Genomic DNA, 25,159 nt, shown 5'->3' with positions numbered 1-25,159 from the left:
GCAGGAGTTTTTACCTGAAAGTGGAGGAGTAATGTTCAAGAAGTGACAGTAAGGAATGATAAGGACATAAGATCCACCTCCAAACTCATGGGTACATGGAATATGGGAGAATGAGCAACCACTGCCTGCAGGCTAGAGGGAAAACAGAATCTTTCTCCAAGAAAAAGCCAGGTCTCAGAACATTGCCCTTCTCTCATATCTTTTTTAAAAATATGTGTATATTTTTATTGATTTTAGAGAGGAAGAGAGTGATAGAAACATCAATGATGACAGAGAATCAGTGATCAGCTGACTCCTGCATGCCCCACACTGGGGATGGAGCCCACAACCCAGGCACGTGCCCTGACCAGGAATTAACCGTGACCTCCTGGTTCATAGGTCGATGCTCAACCACTTAGCCACACCAGCAGGGCCTTTTCTCATGTCTTAATTAACAAGTCTTAGTATAAATGGGATTTAACAGCTCAACAGATTCCTGTCACTGAAAAAGTTGGGAAGGGAGAGGTGATAAGTGCGAGTGAGTTGAAAAGCACAAAGTTATACAGGAATATCAAATCTGACTCATAATGATTAAGGCACTTCATAACGAGAAAAAAGGGAAGGATGGAAAAATATGATGAGAAACTGATGACATGATTGCTGCCTATCCATCTTTGGTATAAAATGGTGAAAGCTTTGAGGCAAATCATGGTGGATGTTTTAACAATGGAATTTGGAGGAAAATGATTTACAATCAGGGAAAATGGTCAATGGGATTATGAGGATTTCCCATCAAAGGGTAGATAGCAAAAAATTATAATTCCCTGGCTCTTGCTAACAGCTCTGGTTAAATCCTGATCTTTGAAAGAGAAGCAGATAAAAGCAGGGCTGGGGAAAGCTAAAAGCTTGGTTTGTCCTGGAAAAGCCTTCTTTTGCTTCCATGGCTCCCTGAAGAATGTCACATAAAGCTGTATAAATATCTGGTAATATCAAAGAAATGTTTCATAAACCAAACACTCCCTGCTTTATAAGGTGACCTGGAAGCCTCAGTTAGAGATCCATTACTCTGGCTGGAGAGAACACATTCAATGAAGGAAAGGAAACCAGGGGGTACATACACGATGTTCCAGACTCCCTACTTCACTTGTACCTTTTGTTTTTCTTATTTTCTTACTTGTACCATTTGATTGTTGTATTGTTACAATTATTACTAGTTTAATTGTGGTAAGCTAATTCATGTGAATCTTATCTGACACTTTGATCCTTTGTCTTAGTTCAAGGGAACAGAGCCCAAGAGAGGACAAATGGTCAGAAGCACTTAGTGACCAGAAGTAAAAGAAATGAGTTCTGGGGAGGTTAGATAGCTACAGTGTTGCTAAGAAAATTAATCCCAATAGTTCCCAATAAGGGAAGGAGGTACTATGAACTCTTGGCTTCCCAGGTTTAGTGGGATTTGGCTGTTATTTTTTTAAACTATATTTGTATTGATTTCAGAGAGGAAGGGAGAGGGAAAGAGAGATAGAAACATCAATGATGAGAGAGAATCACTGATCGGCTATCTCCTGCACGCCCCCTACTGGGGATTGAGCCGCAACCTGGGCATGTGCCCTTGACCAGAATCGAACCTGGGACCCTTCAGTCTGCAGACTGATGCTCTATCCACTGAGCCAAACTGGCTAGGGCTTGACTGGGTTATTTTTTATTTAATGTTGTTCCACTACATGTTCAATAATAAAAATATAGGAGATACGCAATTCTTTTTCATCCATTCAGTGAATAATCCTTCCTTTTAGATGATTAAAAGATGGTTAACCACCTTAAATGGTTAAAAGGCATGGGTTGTGGTTTCAGCTCTAGGTCCATCATTTACTAGTAATTTAACCTTTGAAAAACAATTTAACCTCTCCAAGATTCAATTTTCATTGCTGTTACTCTTAAGAAAAAGAGTTCACTAGGGAAGGAAGCAGGGAATCATTTGTAGAGTCAATATTGGATTCTAGATGTAACTTGGATAAAAGGTAAGATGAAAATAAGCTCCAATTTTAGATCAGTTCCTCTCCTGCCCACGCCTCCATAGCCTGGCTCTGCTCCCAGGGCCTAAGCAAAAGCAATACTAAATTCTTATTTTAAATAAAAAGGGGGGGGGGGGCCGGGAGGGGGTCCTGGCTTACAATAGGTGGAACCTTAGACTAAAAAACCCTTTGGGAAAGTCTGGAACTCACTGTTTGTAGGAGCATGTAGAAAGCTTACCAAATTGAGAACAGGGGGCAGAGCCAATCCTTTTCTTTTCAAAACCATAGCAAAGCAGAGACTGTAGGACTCCCATATGCATTACTTGGAGGATTCCCAAAACAGAAGGCTGTGGAACTAGCAATGCTTACTTATTACCACTTCTCAAAAGACAGAATTCTAATAAATCTGGCACAAAGTCTAGACCAGGTTTCCTAATTCCAAGTCCCAGGGTGGAAAAGTCTATAGAATATATAAATTACTGCCAGAAGAAAATTCACCAAATACTTTTAGGAAGCTGTGAAAAACTGGAATTATTTAGAGATAGTGCTATTGCCTCTAGCATTCTTGTATCTCAGGTAACAAGCTTGACTTCTCTAGCTAACTTAGAAACTGCTGGCTGGCAACCAAGAGGAAAGCAGAGACAGAATGTCCCCTATTTTAGGAGCGATATTGATAAGGTCCTTAAGAATTCACGCTTTAACCAAATTCATCAAATTGCATCCCAATGGAAGGGCTGAGATGGTGGGAATGGACAGCAAGGGGAACCAAGTTGCTGTGGAAAACAATACATAGTTAGGACATTTTATAGGTAAAAGGTGTACTTATTTTGAACTTTCATTGGAACTAAAATTCTTTTCTTGAACTCTCACAATTTTAAAATATGATCAAGAATACATTCCAAGCTTTCCTTTAATAAATTATTATCAAACAGTAGAGCAGAAGCCTTAAATTTGGTGAAGTCAGTGACTGAACTATGGCTCCATATAATGTCTTCCTGTAGTTATCAAAAGTATGCAATGGTGATGGAAAAATTAAAGTAAAATAAAGTATGCATTCTCTCAGAAGCAGCAGGTCTCAGCCAAGAAGCCTAAGCAGGCATATTATTAATCTCAAAAACAACTCACAGGAACTGATCAAAAACAAACCACCCCAGGGGGCACCCCTTCACCTTCCTTTTGACTGTCAGCGTGTCTGTCACCTGCACACCCACTAATAAACAAATACAAAAATGGTTTCACATTATTCCTGAAGACTAATTCTCTTCTACAGGGGTTAGCATACTCAGAAAGCCAGGCAGAGGAGGTAATTAAATCCTTTAAAATGCACAATCAGGTATTTATGAAGTTTGGAAAAAAACAGGGTAATAATAACCACTGCCCTCTCTCCTTTTCAAAAGGACAACACTTTTTTCCTCAACTGTACATAGGTTAGAGTGAAAGGTGGCAGTAGCCTCACAAAGCAGTCCTTTGAAAAGAAAGTAATTACTACTCATTGCCTTTGCTGTGTGCCTAGCTTTAAGAGCACAGTTTGTTAAATGTTATGGTGTAAGTAAGTGATTTGCTGTAATTAAACTAACTGCTAAACAAGAATGAGTAGGCTTTGTATCCATTGTCTGACTCCCTTCCCTTTACTGTTTCCATTTTTCCCAAAGACAAACTCCCTATTGAACTAGCTGCCCAACAGATACCTCTCAGACACTCTTCACATTAACTCTCATCTGCTAGATGTGGGGCGGGGGGGAAATGGCTTCCAACCACTGATCACAAAACCTGGGCCTTGCAGCACTTCTCTAGTTAAGAACACTTAAAAGATTAAGTCCTCTCCTATAAGACTGTCGCTAAAGACACCTCAAAGGTACTGAATGAATTGTGGCAAATTGCCGAAGAGAAAAATAGTATACAACATCTCCTTAAAAGAGGGTCAGCCTGGCCGGCATGGCTCAGTGGTTGTGCATCAACCTATGAACCAGGAGGTGACAGTTTGATTCCCAATCAGAGCACATGCCTGGTTGCAGGCTCAATCCCCAGTGTGGTACATGCAAGACGCATCCAATCAATGATTTTCCCTCATCATTGATGTTTCTAGCTCTCTCTCTCCCTCTCCCTTCCTCTCTGAAATCAATAAAAATATATTTATAAAAAAAGAAAGAGGGTCAAATTTACAGGCCAAAGAGAAGAGAAATGTTATCTACCTTCTTAAGGCAGAATAACTGTACTTACCAGGTTAAAAGAACTATGAAAACAACACTAACTTAATCTTGGTTTAATGAGAAAATATATCCAGTCTCCAAGTTGAGATTCATAGAGAACCCTCAGAAGACTGAGTTTAAAATTTTGTTTCAAAAGAAATCACATATGATGATCAATACCATGAATCCATCTCATTCTATCTTCTAGCCTCCACCCCACAAGTCTGGGTAAGGCTTTGGCCTCTGAAGTAAGACTGCCTGGATTTGCATCTCAATCCAGTCAATTACTGTATCATCTTGGGTCAAAATTTCAGGTTTCTTCATGTGTAGAAAGAAAGAAATGATAACAATACCTAACTCATAGGGTTATTATAGATATTAAAGGAGATAAGCCATGCAAAGTATTAACACAATCCCTGGAATGTAGTAAAAGCTCAGTAAATATTGGTGCCATTACTTTTGTTGTTATTACACTTCATTTCAGCTCAGGCACCACTTCTTCCAGAAAGTTTTCCTTGATGAAACCTTCATCCCACCTCTCTTCTGTGTATTTTACATATACTTCTATCATAGTATTTCTCTCATTGGATCATATTTGTTTGTCTACCTCACACACTCTGTCCTCTTTAAATGCTGAGGTTGTATCTTGCATCTCTGTATTTGTAGGCCCAGCAAAACACTAGCAGGCATACAAGGAATTACTTGTTAATTTTAAATTTCTCCAATATTTAAATAAATTTGTTATTTTTTTAAACTAACAAAATCTAGTAAAAGATGTCAGTTCCAATATGGAGTTACTTGAATTTCAGTCATTTGAGTCAGATCCTTAATGTTAATTAATTTCTTTGAATAAAAGAAGAGATACAGGAGAACAAAGCAAAAGTTCCCAGTTCACTGAAAAATTAGAAAGAGCTCTTCTTTCCTTTTTTTAAAAAATGTTTTTATTGACTTTTTTAGAGATAAGGGGAGGAACATCGATGAGAAACATCCATGGGCTCTCTCCTGAATGCCCTCTATTGGGGATTGAGCATGTGCCCTGACCAGGAATCAAACCGACCACTTCTTGGTGCATGGGACAATGCTCAACCAATTGAGCCATACTGGCCAGGCTAGAAAGAGCTTTTCAAATTAAATTGGGGAGAGCAATGAAAGGGAGGTATGATGAGAGATGTGAAGAGAGAAAGTGAAGAGAATCTAAGTGGGTTAAAAAAAAGATAACTGAATCTAACATAACCAGCTAGGAAACAGCCTTTCCTGCCTAAACACTAAACTGAAAAATCCTTTCAAATCTCAAAGCAATCTTTCCTCATGAAAGGACCAACCAAATTTCAGTTCCCTGAGCTATCTATTTCAGACCACTCCATTTCACTCACAATCAAGATGGGCTTTCAGCATGGAACACAGCAATAATGGAGAATGGCTTCCCAGTTCACCTAAGCAGAAAACCATCCATTACTGATGACATCTAGATCCATTTAATTTCCCTTCTCCTGAGTAATGATGAGAAGGGAAGGGGGGGAAAAGCAACACAAAAAAACCTCAAAGTTCTAGTCACCTAATTGACAAAATGAAAACCAGTCTATCATAATCTCAATGCCTTAGTATCTATCTGATTGATACTTTACTAATCAAAAGTTTGTACTAACTGTATACAGTTGCTATTAAGTTTCAAAAGACCTATCTGTTAGGGTAAGTCCAAAGCCATTTTCACAACCAAGTTATAAGTAAGAGTATTAATAAAAACACTGGAATAGCTGAAAATAACTCTACCATAAAGTCACCTGCTTAGAAATTATACAGTCATCAAGGGCATTATAAAAGCAGATTGAAGGCAAATGACTTAACCATGTACTTAAAAAACAACAACAAAAAACTAAATAGGGGGTTACATTGCGACATGTGACATACTCAGAATTTCCTGCTTCGTTATTTCTCCCACCACCTTATGACTAAAAGTCTTTGGAGAATGCTGTCAGCAAGGAGAGCACGCCTCCAAGCCACAGCGTGAAGGAACCCACACCTCTCTGTGTAATAGTCTTTGTACTTTAAAAATCACAGGTATCAAATGATAACAGATAAATTTTGGCCTGTACATAAAAATGGTTCTAAAAAGAAAGAAAATGCTTTTTCTAAAGAGAAAAGTACTTAGATATGATTGATGACAAGGATCTAGCAGTTACCTGTACAGCCCACTGTAGATGTGATTGTTATGAACCTGCAGTTGATTGCTGTCTCCCACTGCAGAGCTAATAAATTGCTTGCATTCACCACAATCATACAACCTTCTTTTCAAACCCACACAGTGAGCCTTGAATCAGAGCACTTTTGTTTATGGGAAGGCCTTTCTTTCTTTTCTTTTTTTTGTGCTGATTGATTTTGTTGTTTCTAAAGAGAAGGCCATTTAGAGCAGCGGTCGCCAACCTTTTGGACCTCGCAGACCACTGGTTGGCGACCGCTGGTTTAGAGGGTTGTGGCAGAGATATGTAAATTAAATAAAATAGCAGTAAGCTTGGGAGGAAATAATACAGCAAACCATGATGTGTTATTTTAGCAGATACGGCCAATAGAGGAAAAGTTTATGTCAATTTATCCATTAAAAAATCTCTGGTTTTGGAGCATTATGTAAGTGTAAAAAAAAAAACACAAAAACTGCAGTGGGCTGAACTGGGACATATAAAGACTCAATACAACCAAGCTTCGAATACTTAAATATCTCAAACCACTTTTTGCTTATAGCAAATAAAACGCAGAGCTACAGATGCTTTATCATCTGTGTGTAAATGAAATCGAAATTGTGTGAGTAGTTAGTATTCTTAGAATTTTTGGGAGCCGGTTTATTTAAATGAAATCAAAGCCAATCTGTGTCTGTACAGAAATAATTTTCTTAGGGCTCTTATTCTCTAGACTTTACAGAGCTGTACATATTCTTCCCTCCTTATGAAATAAAGAAGTAAAAAGAGCTCTGCAGGTTAAAAAACACTTCAAATAAATCTGGTAGAAGAAAGTTCAAAGGGATTAGAATATTAGTTGTCTCAGAAGGCTGCTGCAGAACAGGGTTCAGCTCATCCCTGTCCCACTCTTTGTGCTCCCATAGTGCGTCTTGGAATTTATCATGCTATTTTAAGTTTCTACATCTATCTCTGCTTCCATAGTGTGAATTCTCTGATGGCAGGAACTGGGTTTTATTTAGATGGGGACAGTATTTGTGGACCTGAACTGAATATATGTATAGTGTGCACATAACACATAAATATTAATTATCATTGATCTGAATTAAGCATCCTAAAGAAGGTATTAAAATTCAGTATGCATATCTTAACACTGAATGTAAGACAACACATATAAAGAATCAGGGGTCACAAACATTAGAAATGTATAATCAAGTTAAAGTCATCAATATAATGCAGGCCTGGCCAGTGTGGCTCAGTTGGGTGAGCATCATCCTATGCAACAAGAGGTTGTCAGTCCGATTCCAGGTCAGAAAATACACCTGGGTCGTGGGCTTGATCCCCAGGAGGGGGGGTATGCAGGAGGAAACTGATCAATGATCCACATTTTTCTTCTCTCTCTCTCTCCTCTCTCTCTCTCTCTCTCTCTCTCTTCCTCTCTCTGTCAAATCAATAAAAACATATATAAAAAAACTAGAGGCCCAGTGCACGGATTCATGCACCAGTGGGGTCCCTCAGCCTGGCCTGTGGGGATGGGGCTGAAACCAGCTCTCCGCCATCCCCCGAGGGGTCCCGGATTGTGAGAGGACACAGGCCAGGCCAAGGGACCCCACCAGTGCACGAGTCCGCGCACCGGGCCTCTAGTATGCATATAAGATCTTTGGTTAATCTTTTTCCGCCTTCCTCCCTTCTCCCTTCCCTCTGTGATTCATCAGTCTGTTCCATGTTTCCATGCCTGTGGTTTCTGCTCCTGCATCAAGCGTCTGCCCCCTCATGGCCAGTGCACGTCATAGCTACCAGTCTGAGGGTCAGCTGATCACTTAGGCTTTTATGTAGAGAGAGATAATGCAGCCCTAGCCAGTTGCTCAGTGATTAGAGTGTTGGCCCCCAGACTGAAGGGTTGCAGGTTCAATTCCAGTCAAGGGCACATACTTCAGTTGCAGGCTCAATCTGCAGCCCCATGTACGGGAGGCAACCAATCAATGTGTCTCTCTCACATGGATGTTTCTCTCTCTCTGTGTCTCCCCCTCCCTTTCACTCCCTGTAAAAAAAAAAAAAAAAAAAAAAATCAATGGAAAAAACATCCTCAAGTAGGATTAACAAAAAAAAATAATAATAATGCAGCACTAACATTCAGATAATTTGATATTTTTTTATTTATTTACTGCAGATGTGTGGCTTTTAATATACTTCATTCTTATGACAGGTATCTATATTCCTATTATAGCTCCATTTTCAAGTTGATTGTAATTCACACATTCTACTGACAGGAATAAAAATTTGGGCAAATGGTCAATACTTCTATCAAATTACCTAGTATGGACTCTTTCTAACCACAGAGAAACTGGTTTTTCCTTATCCTCATCTGTAAATGGCAATATTTCTCTATTGCTTCAAAAGTGACATTAATTCTAGGCAGAACATAAAGCCTTATGGCTATCCAAATGTGTCTTGGATAGCCTTATATTCTGCCCAGAACACACACACACACACACACACCCCAAAAGCACACAGGAAAAACCCCTGAAAACACATCAATGCACAGAGGGCCTTTACTCTTTACCTCTTCCTCCCCACTGACAGAAGCAGCTATGCTGCCAAGACAGCAACCCCCACATGAAATATGAGAGTGGAGGTGAAACAGCTCAATCGAAACAGCTCAATCAAAACAGCTTAGGAAAGGAAAGGAGGGTGTGCTTGGCAGCGAAAGTCTCCATGAAAAGGCCAGAGAACTTTTGACTCTGCCTTGACATCTTGGGCAAATAATCCTGCTTGAGGTCTGCTTACCTGAGCTTAGAGGCCAAACACAAACCTTTAACCTTTCACAGAGAGGAATATGAAAATGCGCCGTTTTTTGAAAAGTGCATTGTGAGAAATGTCAGGGTTTAGCTTAGAACAGTGGTTCTCAACCTTCCTAATGCCGCGACCCTTTAATACAGTTCCTCATGTTGTGGTGACCCCCAGCCATAAAATTATTTTCATTGCTACTTCATAACTGTAATTTTGCTACTGTTATGAATCGTAATATAAATATCTGATATGCAGGATGTATTTTCATTGTTACAAATTGAACATAATTAAAGCATAGTGATTAATCACAAAAACAATATGTAATTATATATGTGTTTTCCGATGGTCTTAGGCGACCCCTGTGAAAGGGTCGTTCGACCCACAGGTTGAGAACCTCTGGCTTAGAAGCATACTCTGGAGAGCAGAGCTAAGAGCGATTTTGAAACCAAGCTGTTAAGAGACTGATGAAGTGGAATGCACAGGTAGAAGAAAAGCTTGCACTGCTTCAGCACAGGGGGCTGTTTTGCTTTAGGCCAAAAGCCACAGACTGACACAGTAGGATACAGATTACTCAGCTTTCTGAAATGGAATATGACTCTTCAGCTTCTCTCTACAAGGCTGCTTCATTTGTTCTGATTAAGACTCACTCATTCTACCAGGCCTACTTCCATAAGCCTCCAGATGACTCAGGTTGCCCTCAGTTAAGGACAATAAACATTGTTATCAAAAAAAGAAAAAAAAAAAGAGAAATTGGGGGGGGGGGATTTCTTAACACTCAGAATGGCAGTCCCTTAAGATTTTAAGCTTGAATCTCAAATTAGAGCTACAGAAGTAAAACCTCCCCATCTCCCAGGTCTGATAATGCTAGTCATTCCCTTTATTACCTAAAAGAGAGAATCCATGAGCACATATTTATTTCAAACTCAAATGTGCTACTTGGTTTAGAATCGAAGCATAATATTAAGCCAGTTGGAAGAAAAAGAGCATTCTTTAAAATCCTGCCATTTGCTGGGAGAGTTTAAAAGGGGTATTGGAGTGAGTCACACTGGGCACTTATCTTTAGGGGCAGAATCTGTAGTTGGAGTTTGAGAGAGGCCTTGGCCAGCATTCTTCGCTGCTTTTGTTTTTCCTAGCCAGCATCTCTGATGGTTAATGCACCATTCTGGGACATTATAATTCCTTCTTATCTTAGGGTATTTTACAATTTCCTTTCGTGACTGACCAGAGAAGTTCAGGATTTATATAACTTGGTGCTTGCCATATGCTAAGCATTGGAACTGTTCACCTGAGGGCCTGAGTAACAAACCTGATGCCAAAAAGGCAGGAGCACCCTGATGCAGAGATTTTAAAGAGCTGACTAGCTGAATACATCTAACACCCATGAAATCAACAGAGAACACATACTTCCACACTGGGCATAAAGACTACAGCTGTAGCACTTTTTCTAAATCTCCAGATAGTCACCCTCACTGCTTATTCAGGAATGTGGATTATTAGTGGTGGAGAGGATGGGCTGGATTGAAAGCTGGATACCTACTCTACTGTAGACAGGGGCTTCACCTACATAATTCTTAGCAGAAGGTTATTCTATTGAGACCAGCTTGGGATATCGATTGCTTACTCTCTTACATTCCTAGGATTCTGCAAAGAAGAATGGATCTCTGTCACTGAATTACCCTTGGACCCTAGGAAGGCCTCAGCCTTTTTGGAGGAAATCTTGGTATCAGTAACATCTACCCTCTCAAAAAGAATTTCTGTTCCCTAGAAATGACAAAGGAATCAAAAGACTGCCAGCTCCATGAGTACAAAGACCATGTCTGTCTTATCACTGCATTTCTAATGCCTAGGATTGTAAGCATCCAATAAATACATTTTGAAGGAAGGGACTAACTCTGCAAGCTACTTCTGAAACAAAATCCAAAGTGTTACTGAATCAGCTCCAGTCAAAACACTGTTCTGACCAAAACACAGAGCTAACCTGGCCTAGCATGAGGCATTGCCAAGCATAGGCACATCATCAGTGCTGCAGGAAATAAACCAGGGCTGAGGGCCATGTGGTGTCATCGCAGCAGAAAAGTCCTCTTCCAGAGGGAAAGTATCCTTGGCTGAAGGAGGAAATAAGTAGCAGTCATGCTCCTTAGTGACATGTTACAGTTATGGAAAATGCACAATACAGCTCACCCTGTCATGGGCTTCAACCAACCTCAGACCTGTAAAGCTGTATGAATGGAGGTCTACTTTTCCTGACAATGAAGAAAGGCCAAAGGAGAACCAAGATGGCAGTGTAGGTAAACACCTGTACTCACCGCCTCCCACAACCACCTCAAAATTACAACTAAGCCCTGGCTGGTTTGGCTCAGTGGACAGAGTGTTGGCCCGAAGGGTCCCGGGTTCGATTCCAGTCAAGGGCATATGCCCAGGTTGCGGGCTGGATCCCCAGTAGGGGGCATGCAGGAGGCAGCCGAGCAATGATTCTCTCTCATCATTGATGTTTCTATCTCTCTCTCCCTCTCCTTTCCTCTCTGAAATAAAAATATACTTTTAAAATATTACAACTAAAATACAGAACAATCATCACCCAGAACTGCCTGAAAGCTGGATGAATGGAAGTCCTACAACTAAAGAAGTAAAGAAGAAAGCATGGTGAGACAGATAGGAGGGGCAGAGGCATGGAACAGGCTGGACCAGCACCCAAGTGTGCCCCTTTTTAAATCGGGGGGTGGGGTGGGGGGGACAATAGGCTCTGCAGAGGGCCCCCATAAGGAGCAAAGGGTCCCAGTCTCACACCAGACCCCTAGCCCAGACTTCTAGAGCTGGGAAAATAAGTTCCCATAACTATGGGCTGTAAAAACCTGCGGGGATTGGGGCTCAGTGACATGGAGGCTGCTGGAGACCCAGCTTTTCTCTTAAAGAGCTGGCATATGAACTGAACTTACAAGATCCTGCTTCCTCTGAGCTCCAGCACCAAGGTGAGGCTCTGGGGGACACAGACACATACAAGGAGGAACTGGATTGTCTGGCATCAGGGCAGGAACTCGGGGGCAGCTTTCTTGCAGATGGAGGTGCTGGCAGGGGTCACTGTTCCTGTTCTGGGATCTCCCAGGTCACAGGGCTGACTGGCAGCCATTTTTGTTTGCTCTGCCCTGGTGATTCCCTGAGACCCCACCGGATCCAATATGCAGCCCCACCCAACCTGTGTGCAGTGACTTTTGCATATGAATAGCCTGTCCTTGCTGCTGCATCAGACTTTGCTAAATGTCTCAAACAAGCAGCAACTGGGTCAGGTGCACTAAACCTATCAATAAAAGGCCCAAGACCTGGCACTGGCACCAGCCTTCCTGTTTCACAGCTGGGCCTTGCCTAGGCATTTATAAACACAATACAAATAGGAGAAATCTGCAGACCTCTGTAGCTCCTACGGAGTGGCCCCAGGAGTGGCAGAGTTTGCACCTCCCTGGAGATCCAAGAGCCAGTGTACCGGGTGGACAGTGTTAGACCATACCAGATTACAACGCCACACATCCATAAGCGACACACTCAAGGGATAGACTCAGTGAGCACCAAAGCCCCACTGAAGCAAGTCCCGCTCCATCAGGGTGTCTCCTGCACAGCAGCTCTCCCACGGTAGCCGCAGCTGGTCCCCACAGCCTATTGCCCTAGAACAGTGGTTCTCAACCTTGTCAGCACATTAGAATCACCTGGGAATCTTCTTAAAATCCTGATTTCTGGGCCTCATGGGTTTTAAAAAGATTCCCAGGTGATTCTACTGTGCAGCCAAGGTTGAGAACCACTGTGAGGCCCAGAAATCAGGATTTTAAAAAGATTCCCAGGTGATTCTAATGTGCAGCCAAGGTTGAGAACCACTGCTCTAAAGGATGCTGACCACATGGGCTGACTTTTTTAAAGGAAGCTCTTGGATAAAAGATCAGAAAGAAAGTTCAAAATGCAGGCCCCTAAACCAAGAGCTATGCATTTTGACCCAATTTCTTCAATACTACTCAGCTGAGAAAAAAATGTCCAAACGCTAACCAGACACATAGTTCTTGGTCATGTTCCTGCCAATTCCACATAATAATGCCTTGAATTGGAAGTTGTTCCAGTTAGTAAGATTTTTTTTTTTAATATATATTTTATTGATTTTTCAGAGAGGAAGGGAGAGAGATAGAGAGTCAGAAACATCGATGAGAGAGAAACATCGACCAGCTGCCTCCTGCACATCTCCCAGTGGGGATGTGCCCGCAACCCAGGCACATGCCCTTGGCCGGAATCAAACCCGGGACCTCTCAGTCCGCAGGCCGACGCTCTATCCACTGAGCCAAACCGGTTTCGGCTCAGTTAGTAAGATTTTTATACAATCTCCAAAATAAGCCAAAGGCCTTGCTTTGGCCCTGCGATTGTTATTTTGTTGTTGTAAGCTCCTTAACTATATTATTATTTTCTCCCTTGAGGATTTCCTGAAAGTCAACTTAAGAAAAATTTTAAGTTAAATTGGATTTACTGGCCCAATTATGCCATTTTCTTATCCCTCTTTACTTTGTTAGGAAACGTGTTTGCATGTTTCTAAAAGGCATAAAGAACTCACCAAAATTACAGTTTTCCAAGATAGAGAGGACTTAAGATGATTATCTTTTACTAAAAAGTATTCAAACAAGAGACAATTACTTCATTTCACTGAGAGAGAGGCTAACTTTAGAGGATTCTGACTGGTCTTACTTAGTGCAATTAAATTGTGATATAACAAGATACCACTGACTTACTCAATGCTAGCTGAATTTTAGAATAAAAAAGCTTGCATAGTTTGTGTTAACAACCAGAACACTCTACCTTCCCCCAGCTGCCATGTACTCAAGTCATTATCCTACAATCTGAGGAGACAGATTTAGGATTAATAATTTATTACCTCCCTATACTGCAATGTAGTTAAGAATATAGGACAGTTTGGCAAGAGAAAGTTCCTGCTGAAGGCTCATTGCTATGAGACATATTCCATTAGTCATCCACCTTAAATTAGGTGCCCAGCAGATACAAGAAGAGCAAGGATATAATGCCACCTAAAAAGTCTCCTGAAAATGCTTTCCTCTTGAAGATAAGACCGATGCATGTTCAAAATATATTATTCTCTTAAAAGAAAATGATACCACTCGGTCTGACTGGTACAACAGCGGCTACAGCCCTCAGAGTACAATCAAAGGGTAGGTACAAAGAAGGGTGCCTTCTGTCTGCCAGGGGCAAATATAAGCAGTTATGAGATCAAAACTAGAATTAGTGGAGAAAAGACCTCTTGCCCAACCAGGAGCTGTTTTTGTCCCATCTGCAGTCTCTGTGCGGTTTGAGGGTGATGATTATTCTCTTCCACTCAGAGATTGGGACTAATTAAAAAATAAAACATGGCAGTGAGAGGTAGACAGAGATCAAAATATCATCATTATAAGAAGCAATAAGGTGACTGGAGAACATAGCTTAGATGTACAATCACAATGAGCTTTCTAATACTTTCCTATGCAGAATGAAATTTACCCAATTGGACAAATGCAGGCTGTCCTACCATGGACAGACCAGTTAGAACATGGCAAGGAGAGAACACATACAAATCCTGAAGACTGGTCATTTCATACAACAGGATTCTTTTTCAAATGCACCCATCAGAAAAATCAGTCTTCCATTCATGAAGACAGCCAGAGAAAGGGTAGGAAAAAGAAGACATTCCTTCCAAATATTATTCCCTCCTGGGAAGTGAAGTGTCCTTAACTAATGGGCTAAGACTGAAAACCAGAATAGGAAAGAACGATTCTCCTTAACAAGTGTATTCCAACATGGTGCTATTCCCAGCATGATCTTTAAGCTAAACCAGCAAACCTTTATTGTTATCTACTATGTGCCAGATGCTTGGTATGTTTCATGAATAAGACAGTTTCATGAAGCAGATACATAAGCAGGTAATCACAGTAGACTTCTACTCACAGCCATGACGGAGTAACTAGTACAAGACTCACCATCTAATCTAAGAGAAACATGCAAATTGACCGTACCTTCACTATGCCTTAAGCCACGCCCACCAGCCAAATCAGAGCGATTATATGCAAATTAACCCAACCAAGATGGCAGCCGGCAGTCACGGAGCTGAAGCGAGCAGGAGGCTTGGTTGCTCCAGTGATGGAGGAAGCCAAGCTTCCTGGCCAGCTCTGAGCTCCACTGAAGGCAACAAAGTTTCAATTATAGAAGGTAAATAAATCCCAGAATTAAAAAAAAGAAAAGAAAAAAAGGAGAGGCTGGGAGCTTCTGTCGCCGGGGGGCTTGGCCAGCCTGAAAACGGCCCTCAGCCCCTCACCCAGACTAGCCAGGCACCCCAATGGGGACCCCCACCCTAAAGGGGGTGTGGCCAGCCTGAAAACAGCCATCAGCCCCTCACCCAGGCTGGCCAAACCTCCATGGGGTGAGGGTCCCCCCCTGGGGGGGGGCTTGACCAACCTGCAAACAGCCATCAGCCCCTCACCCAGGCTGGCCAGGCACCCAAGCGGGACCCCAACCCTGATCCGGGACACCCTTCAGGGCAAACCAGCCGGCCCCCACCCATGCACCAGGCCTCTATCCTATATAATAAAAGGGTAATATGCAAATTGACCCTAACAGCAGAAAGACTGGGAATGACTGGTCACTATGACACACATTGACCACCAGGGGGCAGACGCTCAATGCAGGAGCTGCCCCCTGGTGGTCAGTGCGCTCCCACAGGGGGAGCTCTGCTCAGCCACAAGCCAGGCTGATGGCTGCCAGTACAGCAGTGGTGGTGGGAGCCTCTCCCACCTCCTCAGCAGCGCTAAGGATGTCCTACTGCAGCTTAGGCCTGCTCCCCGCTGGCAAGTGGACATCCCCTGAGGGCTCCCAGGATGCCAGAGTGATGTCCAATTTGGCCCAATTCCCAACGGAGCGGGCCTAAATCAGCAGGTGGTCATCCCCCAAGGGGTCCCAGACTGCGAGAGGGCACAGGCCAGGCTGAGGGACTCCCCCAACGAGTGCACAAATTTTGTGCACCAGGCCTCTAGTCCTATATAATAAAAGAGAAACATGCAAATTAACCATCCCTCCGCTACACTCACCAGCCAATCAGAGTGAGTATGCAAATTGACCTGACAAAGATGGCAGTTAATTTGCATACGCAGGTGTCAAGCACCTCAGGAGGCGACTGCGGCCACAGGCTCCCGGGACCACTGCCGGCCAGGGAGGCGAGGCCAGGCGTGCCTAGCCACGTCCATGGGCTCCCGGGATCTTGCCAGTGGAGAGCAGAGTGGGAGAGGAGCGGGCGGAGAGCAGGAGGTTTGGAAGACTTGGCAGAGCAGGAGACCGCTGGACATAGAGCAGAGTGAGAGAGAGGGCGGCTTGGAGGGCTCGGCTCCCTCTGTTATTTCAGCTTCCTCATCACAGCTGTGGACACTGATAGCAGGGAGAAGGAAGTCCCACCCTCACAGAATCAGCCAGAATCAGCCTTTGGTCAGACAGCTCTCAGCAGCCTGACAGCCAGGACTCTCATTCACCTGCATCTCAGACCGTGACAGTAGACAGGTGGGACTATGTCTAAAGAACAACTGTTGATACAATGTAACTCTGCAGCCGAAAGATGCCGGCATTATCGACAGAAAATGTTTGCAGAGCAGCATGCGTCTGATCTTGAAAGAAGGCAGCGCCTGCGACAGAATGTATCTGAACACCAGCTACTGGAAAAATGTTGCTCTGGTGCCAAAAAACACCAGCATTATTGACAGAAAATGTCTAAAGACCAACGTGCCTTTGAAGTTGAAAGAAGGCATGGCGACGACAGAGTATGTCTAGAGAACAGTCATCAACAAGTACTACCAATACTGGTAGGAAATGCCTTGTTAGCGAAAATGAAGTACATGAGGATGCAATTCTCGAACATAGTTGTGGTGGAATGACTGTTCAATGTGAATTTTGCCTATCACTAAATTTCTCTGATGAAAAACGATTCGATGGGAAATTTACTCAATGTTTTAGCAAAGGGAAAGTCTGTCCAAATGATATACATTTTCCAGATTACCCAGCATATTTAAAAAGATACATGACAAACGAAGATTCTGACAGTAAAAATTTCATGGAAAATATTCGTTCCATAAATAGTTCTTTTGCTTTTGTTTCCATGGGTGCAAATATTGCATCGCCATCAGGATATGGGCCATACTGTTTTAGAATACATGGACACGTTTATCACCATACTGGAACTTTACATCCTTCAGATGGTGTTTCTCGGAAGTTTGCTCAACTCTATATTTTGGATACAGCCAAAGCTACAAGTAAAAGATTAGCAATGCCAAAAAACCAGGGCTGCTCAGACTCACGATCAACATCAACAACCTCATGCATGAAATAAATGAATTAACAAAATCATACAAGATGCTACATGAGGTAGAAAAGGAAGCCCAATCTGAAGCAGCAGCAAAAGGCATTGCTCCCACAGAAGTAACAATGGCAATTAAATATGATCGTAACAGTGACCCAGGTAGATATAATTCTCCCAGTGTAACCAAGGTTGCTGTCATATTCAGAAACGAAGATGGAGACCCTACTTTTGAAAGGGACTTGCTCATTCATTGTAAACCAGATCCCAATAATCCAAATGCCACTAAAATGAAACAAATCAATATCCTGTTTCCTACATTAGATGCAATGACATGTCTTATTCTTTTTCCACATGGTGAAAAAGGCTAGGGAACAGATATTGCATTAAGACTCAGAGACAACAGTGCAATCGACAATAATACTAGACAAAATGTAAGGACATGAGTCACACAAATGCAGTATTATGGATTTCATCTCTCTGTGCGGGACACGTTCAATCCTATTTTAAATGCAGGAAAATTAACTCAACAGTTTAACATGGATTCATATTAAAAAATGGAGGCCAATCGGATAAATTTTATCAAAACAAACCAATCTAAGTTGAGAGCTGAAAAATATAGTGGTTTGATGGATTATCTCAAATCTAGATCTGAAAATGACAATGTGCCGATTGGTAAAATGATAATACTTCCATCATCTTTTGAGGGTAGTCTCAGAAATATGCAGCAGTGATATCAGGATGTTATGGCAATTGTAACGAAGTATGGCAAGCCCGATGTATTCATAACCATGACATGCAACCCCAAATAGGCAGATGTTACAAACAATTTACAACGCTGGCAAAAAGTTGAAAACAGACCTTACTTGGTAGCCAGAGTTTTTAATATTAAGCTGAATGCTCTTTTAAATGATATCTGTAAATTCCATTTATTTGGCAAAGTAATAGCTAAAATTCATGTCATTGAATTTCAGAAACATGGATTGCCTCACACTCACATATTATTGATATTAGATAGTGAGTCTAAATTACATTCCTCTAATTAATTCCCTTTCAATGTACATGAATTTTGTGCACCGGGCTACTAGCCTATTATAAAACTGGACAGAATATACAAGACAACTGTTTTCAGGAGATAAGAGGCAGTGCAAGGCAATAACTCTCAAAATAAGGGACACTTGAAGTGAGCCCTACAACTGCCCCGTTCTCTGTTAGGGAAAACTTCCCAACCAGGGCACAGAAAGCTGGAACCCAAACAAAGCAGGGGCTTCACTGAGACCAAGAAGCAGAAATCTGAGTTTGCCTAGAATCTGAGTGGTAAGACAATGAAGAAGAAGAGCTGTGAAAAGTGGGGGCAAGGCCCCAGAAGTCCATTGGGAGGGTCCACTACCAGGCTGAGGAGTGGGATGTAAAGGCAGAGGGCAAGACCACTGAGGTTTATTAGATGTAGATGGTACAGGGATGAGAGGGAAACAGAATCACCAGAAGTCATGCAGAGCTGGGGGAAGGAGGTAGAAGCATTTTGGAATTCCAGTTCTGCAAGAGCAAAGAAATCACATTAACGCTGTATATCAGCAAACACCAGGAAGGCTTCACCTTAAAGTAGGTCACACTCCAGAGTAAGACCTACTCAGACCTCTCTTCAAAAGTCTAAAACCCCACGGTATAATGTGGCAGAGATGTACACTCTATGAAGACATTAAAGAACAGTTCAACTGAGGGTACCCAGGGAAAGCATTACTAGTACAAAGGAGCTTATGTTTACCTGAATCAGAGTACATCAGGCAGAATGATAACAGCACATGCAGAGGGATGAAGCACTCTGCCTGGAAACGTGAGATGGTACTCCTCAAACAGTGATTTGAATGTGGAGGAGAGAAAGGACTATAGAATGATTCAGGGATTTCTACCTCAGAATATGAGTGAAGGTGATCTTTTCATGGTTGTAGGGCCTAAAAAAGGAGGAAGAGGGCTAAAAGATCATGGGTTCAGTTTTTATATATTAAGTTAGAGGTGCCCAGTCGGTGTGGCTCAGTGGCTGAACACTGACCTATGAACTAGGAGGTCACATTGTTCAATTCCAAGTCAGGGCACATGCCTGGGTACAGGGCTTGATCCCCAGCAGGGGGCATGCAGGAGGCAGACAATTAATGATTCTCTCTCAGCATTGATGTTTCTATCTTCCTCTCCCTTCCTTTCTGAAATCAGCAAAAATAAAAATAAAAATCTTAAAAAAAAAAAAAGTTAGAGGTAGCTGAAACATCCAATTGGAGATGTATAACAAAGAAGTGGCTATATGGTTTGTAACCCAGATAGAAGTGAATGAACAGTTATAGATATGGGAGTAGTGGGCACATAGATAATAATTATGGGGGAAAATTAGATTGCCCAGACAGAGCACACAAGAGTGAGACAAAAAAGGGTAGAAATAGAACCACAAAGAACAAAACATTTAAGGGACAAACTAAGAAGGAAGTGAGGGAAGATAATTAGAAAGTTTAATGCATCAGCAGGAAGGAGAACAAAGTAAAGTCTGGTGTAACTTAAGGTAACCAAGGAGAGTCACAAGAAAGAAGTATGCAATGCAGCAGAGATGTTAACTACAATAAAAACTAAAGGTCTCCAACTAGGAAGGTCACTGGTTACCTTGGCAAAAACCAAGATTTGGGCAGAAGCCAGACCTCACTAGATTCAGAGGAGGACAGAGGTGAGAGAATGGGGACAGCAGATGTGGTCTATCCCCATTCAGAAAGCTTCACTGACTGGGAAGAAAGACTAAGTCAGGGAATTGGCTAGAGATTCCTCACAAAGAACATGTCTAGCTCAATAAATATTTGTTGAACGAATATGTAACTTTAAAAAAGTGAACAAAAGAATGATTTGTACCCATCTGGTTATTTTATCAATCCTTTTTTCTTACTCTGTCTGTTTGTCTATCTGCAAATTGGATATGTATTATGCATAAGCCAAGTTCTATTTCCTCCATGAAGCCCTCCCTGATTTTTCTAAACTTCAGTAACATCCTGTACTATAATAAAAAAGACAGACAATAACACAATAACAAGTGTTAGTGGGGACAGAGGGAAACTGGAACCCTTATATATTGCTGGTGTAAATGTAAAATGGTGCAGCTGCTATAGAAAACAAAAAGTTAAAAGAGTTTCCATATGATCCAGCAATTTCACTCCTGGGTATATAAACAGAATGTGGTATATCCATACAATAGAATATTATTCAGCCATGAAAAGGGATGAAGTACTGATACATGCTACAACATGAATGAACCTTGAAAACATCAGGCTAAGTGAAAGAAGCCAGACAGAAAAGATCACACAGTGTATGAATTCATTTATATGAAATATCCAGAACAGGCAAACCCAGAGTCAGAAAATAGATTAGTGGTTTCCAGAAACTAAGGAGAGGGAAGAATAGGAAGTGGCTGCTAATTAGTACTGGGTTTCTTTTAGGGGAGGGAGGTTTAAAAAAAGGTTCTGGAATTATATCTCAATTGAAAAGAACATCCTCCTCTAATTTCTTACTAAAGAACTCCTAATTCTACCCATCTATTTAGCACTACTTCATATTAAGTGAAATTACTCTCTTCAGTGAGAAATTCCTTGAAAAACAACCTCATCAATTTTCTCCTGGATTACTTCATTCACTTCCTAATACTAGTAGATATCCTACTCTAGTCCTGACATCCCTCCCCTATCATCTTTTTTTTTTAAAATATATTTTATTGATTTTTTACAGAGAGGAAGGGAGAGAGATAGAGAGTTAGAAACATCGATGAGAGAGAAACATCGATCAGCCGCCTCCTGCACATCTCCCACCGGGGATGTGCCTACAACCCACGCACATGCCCCTGACCGGAATCGAACCCGGGACCCCTCAGTCCGCAGACCGATGCTCTATCCACTGAGCCAAACCGGTTTCGGCCCTCCCCTTTTCATCTTACTTGAATCCTCACTATTATCATTCTTCTATATCCCAGCAAAATGATCTAGAAATTTACCAGTATTATTCCTCTGCTTAAATTTTTCAATAGCTCCTAATTCCTTAAAGCAATGATCTCTAAAGTAGAATGTTTGCTTACAGGGATGCACAAGATACATCACTAGAGTATGAAAATATTAGTGCTATTTATATGTTTTTTAGTTGATCCCTTTAAATTTTTGTTTTTGGCAGTACAATGATACTTGTTATGACATATGAACAAACACATATTTGGGTACATCCTCAACTTTTCTATGGATTAGAGTGCATAATCAAGAAAATTTGTAGACCACCTACCTAAAAAGATTAAAATCAAAGCTTCTTTGCATGGCATACAAGATCCTTCATGACCTGGCCACCATCTACCTCTTTAGGAGATGCCATTCCAGCTTTGCTCTTTATATACCAGCAACACTAAACTGCTTATACTAGTAGAGTTTCCACTATATACCAGGCTGTTTCACACTTTTGTGTCTTTGTTCTTGCATTCCCATTGCCAGGGAATACAACTGCCCAACAAGCACAACTTTCAATTGTAGGGAAGTTATAGCAATGTTTTGCAACATAGAAAAAGTGAGTGTTGATGAATGTTCTCCTTCTAAATGTGTCCTTGGGATAAATTCCTAGAAGGGGAATTACTAAGTCAAAGAACATAAACCTTTTGAAGATCTTGATATCTATGCCAAAAAAACTCTATTCAAATTCCCAAGCACAATATGAGGGCAACTACATAACCCCTCAGCAGCACTAGATATTTTTCATTCATTTTCATCAATATGATGGATTAAAAATTATGTCATTTTAATCTTTGGTTCTTTGGTTAGTAATGAGAATGAACATTTTTTTAAATGTTTATAAGTCATTTTAATTTCTTATGTTACTCTCTGTTTATGTCTTTTATTCATTTTTTTCTACTAGGATATTGTGTTTTTAAAAAAAAAATGATGAGAAAAGATCTGATAAATTAAAATATATAACAAATCTGTCATGTGTTGCTTGCATGTTCACTCAGTTTGAACACACCTGATTCTTGGTTCTTTCATGGTAAAAGCTCCAAACTTTCCTAAAACATAAGTAGTACAATCTAATGCCCACCAGAACTACTCCTAACAATACCAACTTTGCACCTCAATACTCAATCTGCTCACTAGCATGCTGCTTTTAAGCACCCAGCTCAGAAATATGAAGACTAACCTAAGGAGCCCACAGCACTATATCTAACGAAGTATTAGCCCCCAAATACAGAAAAACTAGGAAATGCTTCTTCCTTCCCTGTACTTGGAATCCCTCAAATATCATGGTTCAGGGTAAAAAAATTGTCTTGGTCCTCCAAAAAATCACCTGTAGTTAGGAGGTACAGTAGCATCGAGAAAGAACATGAGCTTTAGAGCGGACAAACCTGGGTTTAGGATCCTGGCTCTATCATGTTTTTGCTATGTGATCCTAATCAAGTCATTTTGCTTCAATTTCCTTATCTATAAAATGAGAATAAAACTATTGGTTTTAGGTTTATCCTGAGAATTAAATGAGATAATATATGTAACGTTTGTAACCAGGGGTTTTGAATACTGTAGGTGCATTCCAAAAAACGTGGTTTTCCCACTCTTATGGTGCCAAATCAGTAACTTATTTAATTCAAATGATATTACATAAAATGTTAGCCTGAAATAGCTGTCCCAGGAAAGCATCATCTAGGTAAAAAACATTTAGGTCAGCTTTCTGTCAACTGCAATTTCCAGTGCTATAATTATGCAATCATCAACCACCTCTGCAAGACAACAAAAACCCCAAAGTTGATGTTACTGAAATTGCTAAATACAGCAATTACTTGAGTCTCAAAATCATGACCACCAATTCCTTTAGGAAAGCAATAGAAACCTTTGTAATTATAGGACCAAAAGGCTGATTAGTTATCCCAGACAGTGGTCTCTAGAACAGAAGCCTCTTCTGGTCACTGCTCAGAATGGCAGCATACTCAGAAGTCTTTCTCAAATTGCAATTTTCTCACATTTCATACTCTGAAAAGAAACAATGTCAACAAATGAACTGAAGGGGAAGGGAAGGAAAAAAAGGATATCCTTTGAAATCTAGCCTTCTTGGCACTCTTTTCTGGCAAGAGGCTCTAAACTGGTGAAATAATCTCTAGAAGGAAAACATACTTTATGAAATCTATCAGCATAACCCCTTTCTATGGGAAAAGCAAGGAACACATTCTCCCTGTAACATTGATTCTTTTAGGAAAGGAAGCAAAGTATCATTTACTAAACACTATGTTCAGACGCTGTACTATACTATTTAATTATGTTATCTCTCAAATCAAATGAGGTAGGTCTTGCCTTCCTTTAAGGACAACAGGTAATTTGCTCAAAGTTTTATTATTATTAAATGGAAATATCCAGCTCCAAGTCCAGCTGCCAGGTCTGTCCAACTTTGAAACTTTTCTCTTTTCATTACACATCAGCAAATCTCCAAATGACTATGCCAATTCCTTCATATGAGAAAAAAAACCAATTTAATTGTTAGTACCAAAACAAAACAAATAATTCCAACTAAGTGCCCACCAATAGTCTGTTTCTGTCAATTAGCACACTGCTTTTCTGCCTCCTTCTGTTTTACCAACTTCCCTATATAGTCTTTAAAATGAACTGAAGGACTCACACGAAATGCCCTTTTTTAGAAACCTTATGCTGAACCGGTTTGGCTCAGTGGATAGAGCGCTGGCCTGCGGACTGAAGGGTCCCAGGTTCAATTCCGGTCAAGGGCATGTACCTTGGTTGTGGGCACATCCCCAGTGGGGGGCGTGCAGGAGGCAGCTGATCGATGTTTCTCTCTCATCGATGTTTCTAATTCTCTATCCCTCTCCCTTCTTCTCTCTGTAAAAAATCAATAAAATATATTTAAAAAAAAAAAAAACCTTAATAAATCTATAAAGAAAATGGTACCTGTTGACAGCCACAGCACACTGAAGCAGAAGCAAATATAAAACAGATGCAGGCTTCTCAACCACTTCACAGATGTCTGCCAACAAAATCCTGATAAAATCCAGGAAGCAGAACTTGGCTTGATTCCCAGCTTCTTCTCCATTGCCTTACAGATAGGCAGAACCAGTCCACTAGAAAGAGAGAAAGAGAAGAAATAATATGCCAAGTAATTAATAATTGATTCCTAGAAATGTGGCGTGCTAGAGAACATGATAAATTAGGGGGAAGACAAATTTCAAGTTTGTCTTTCACTGCTCATTTCTGCCCATAAATTTTAAACCTAAGCTTTGACATAGCCTATAATTATCAGGATAAAAACATAGCAAGGGATGTGAAATGAATCTACTGTAAAATGGAAACACCTTGTATTCCATTATTTTCTAGTCTAACAGTAAATCATCTAAGTGGAAGAATGGAAAGAATACCAGCCTGAAAAAAAGATCTGAGTTTCAGTACCAGTTCTGCTAACAGCTTTGTGGCTCTGACCAATACACTTTCTTATCTATGAAAAGATGAGGTTGGACCTGAAGGTTTTATGTAGCCATGTTTTTGTTTTTTAAATTTCATGTGATGGTCTTTAGGCAGGGCATATACTTTTCAATTTGCTACTGCCCCACGACTATTATCTTAAAATTTTATCCAATTTATACTTCAATGTCACCTCCCTGACCCTTAGAATCATTTGCAATTCCTG

General features: G+C 40.9%; 1 protein-coding gene across 1 annotated transcript in view; it reads right to left on the bottom strand.

Annotated features, from left to right (window-relative positions):
* The window catches only part of KIAA0319L (KIAA0319 like), a 114,648-nt gene that overhangs the window by 86,722 nt on the left and 2,767 nt on the right, over window positions 1-25,159 (bottom strand). Inside the window, exon 2 of the mRNA XM_081086305.1 lies at window positions 24,427-24,596. Within this exon, the coding sequence (XP_080942431.1) occupies window positions 24,427-24,568 (142 nt within the window). The 5' untranslated portion in view covers window positions 24,569-24,596. The remainder of the gene's footprint in view (window positions 1-24,426; window positions 24,597-25,159) is intronic.

The sequence above is a fragment of the Myotis nattereri genome (assembly GCF_964212035.1).
Source record: "Myotis nattereri genome assembly, chromosome: 3".
In the NCBI taxonomy this organism is placed as follows: domain Eukaryota; kingdom Metazoa; phylum Chordata; class Mammalia; order Chiroptera; family Vespertilionidae; genus Myotis; species Myotis nattereri.
Note: the sequence above shows the minus strand (reverse complement) of the source record. Positions and strands in the feature narration are given on the sequence as shown.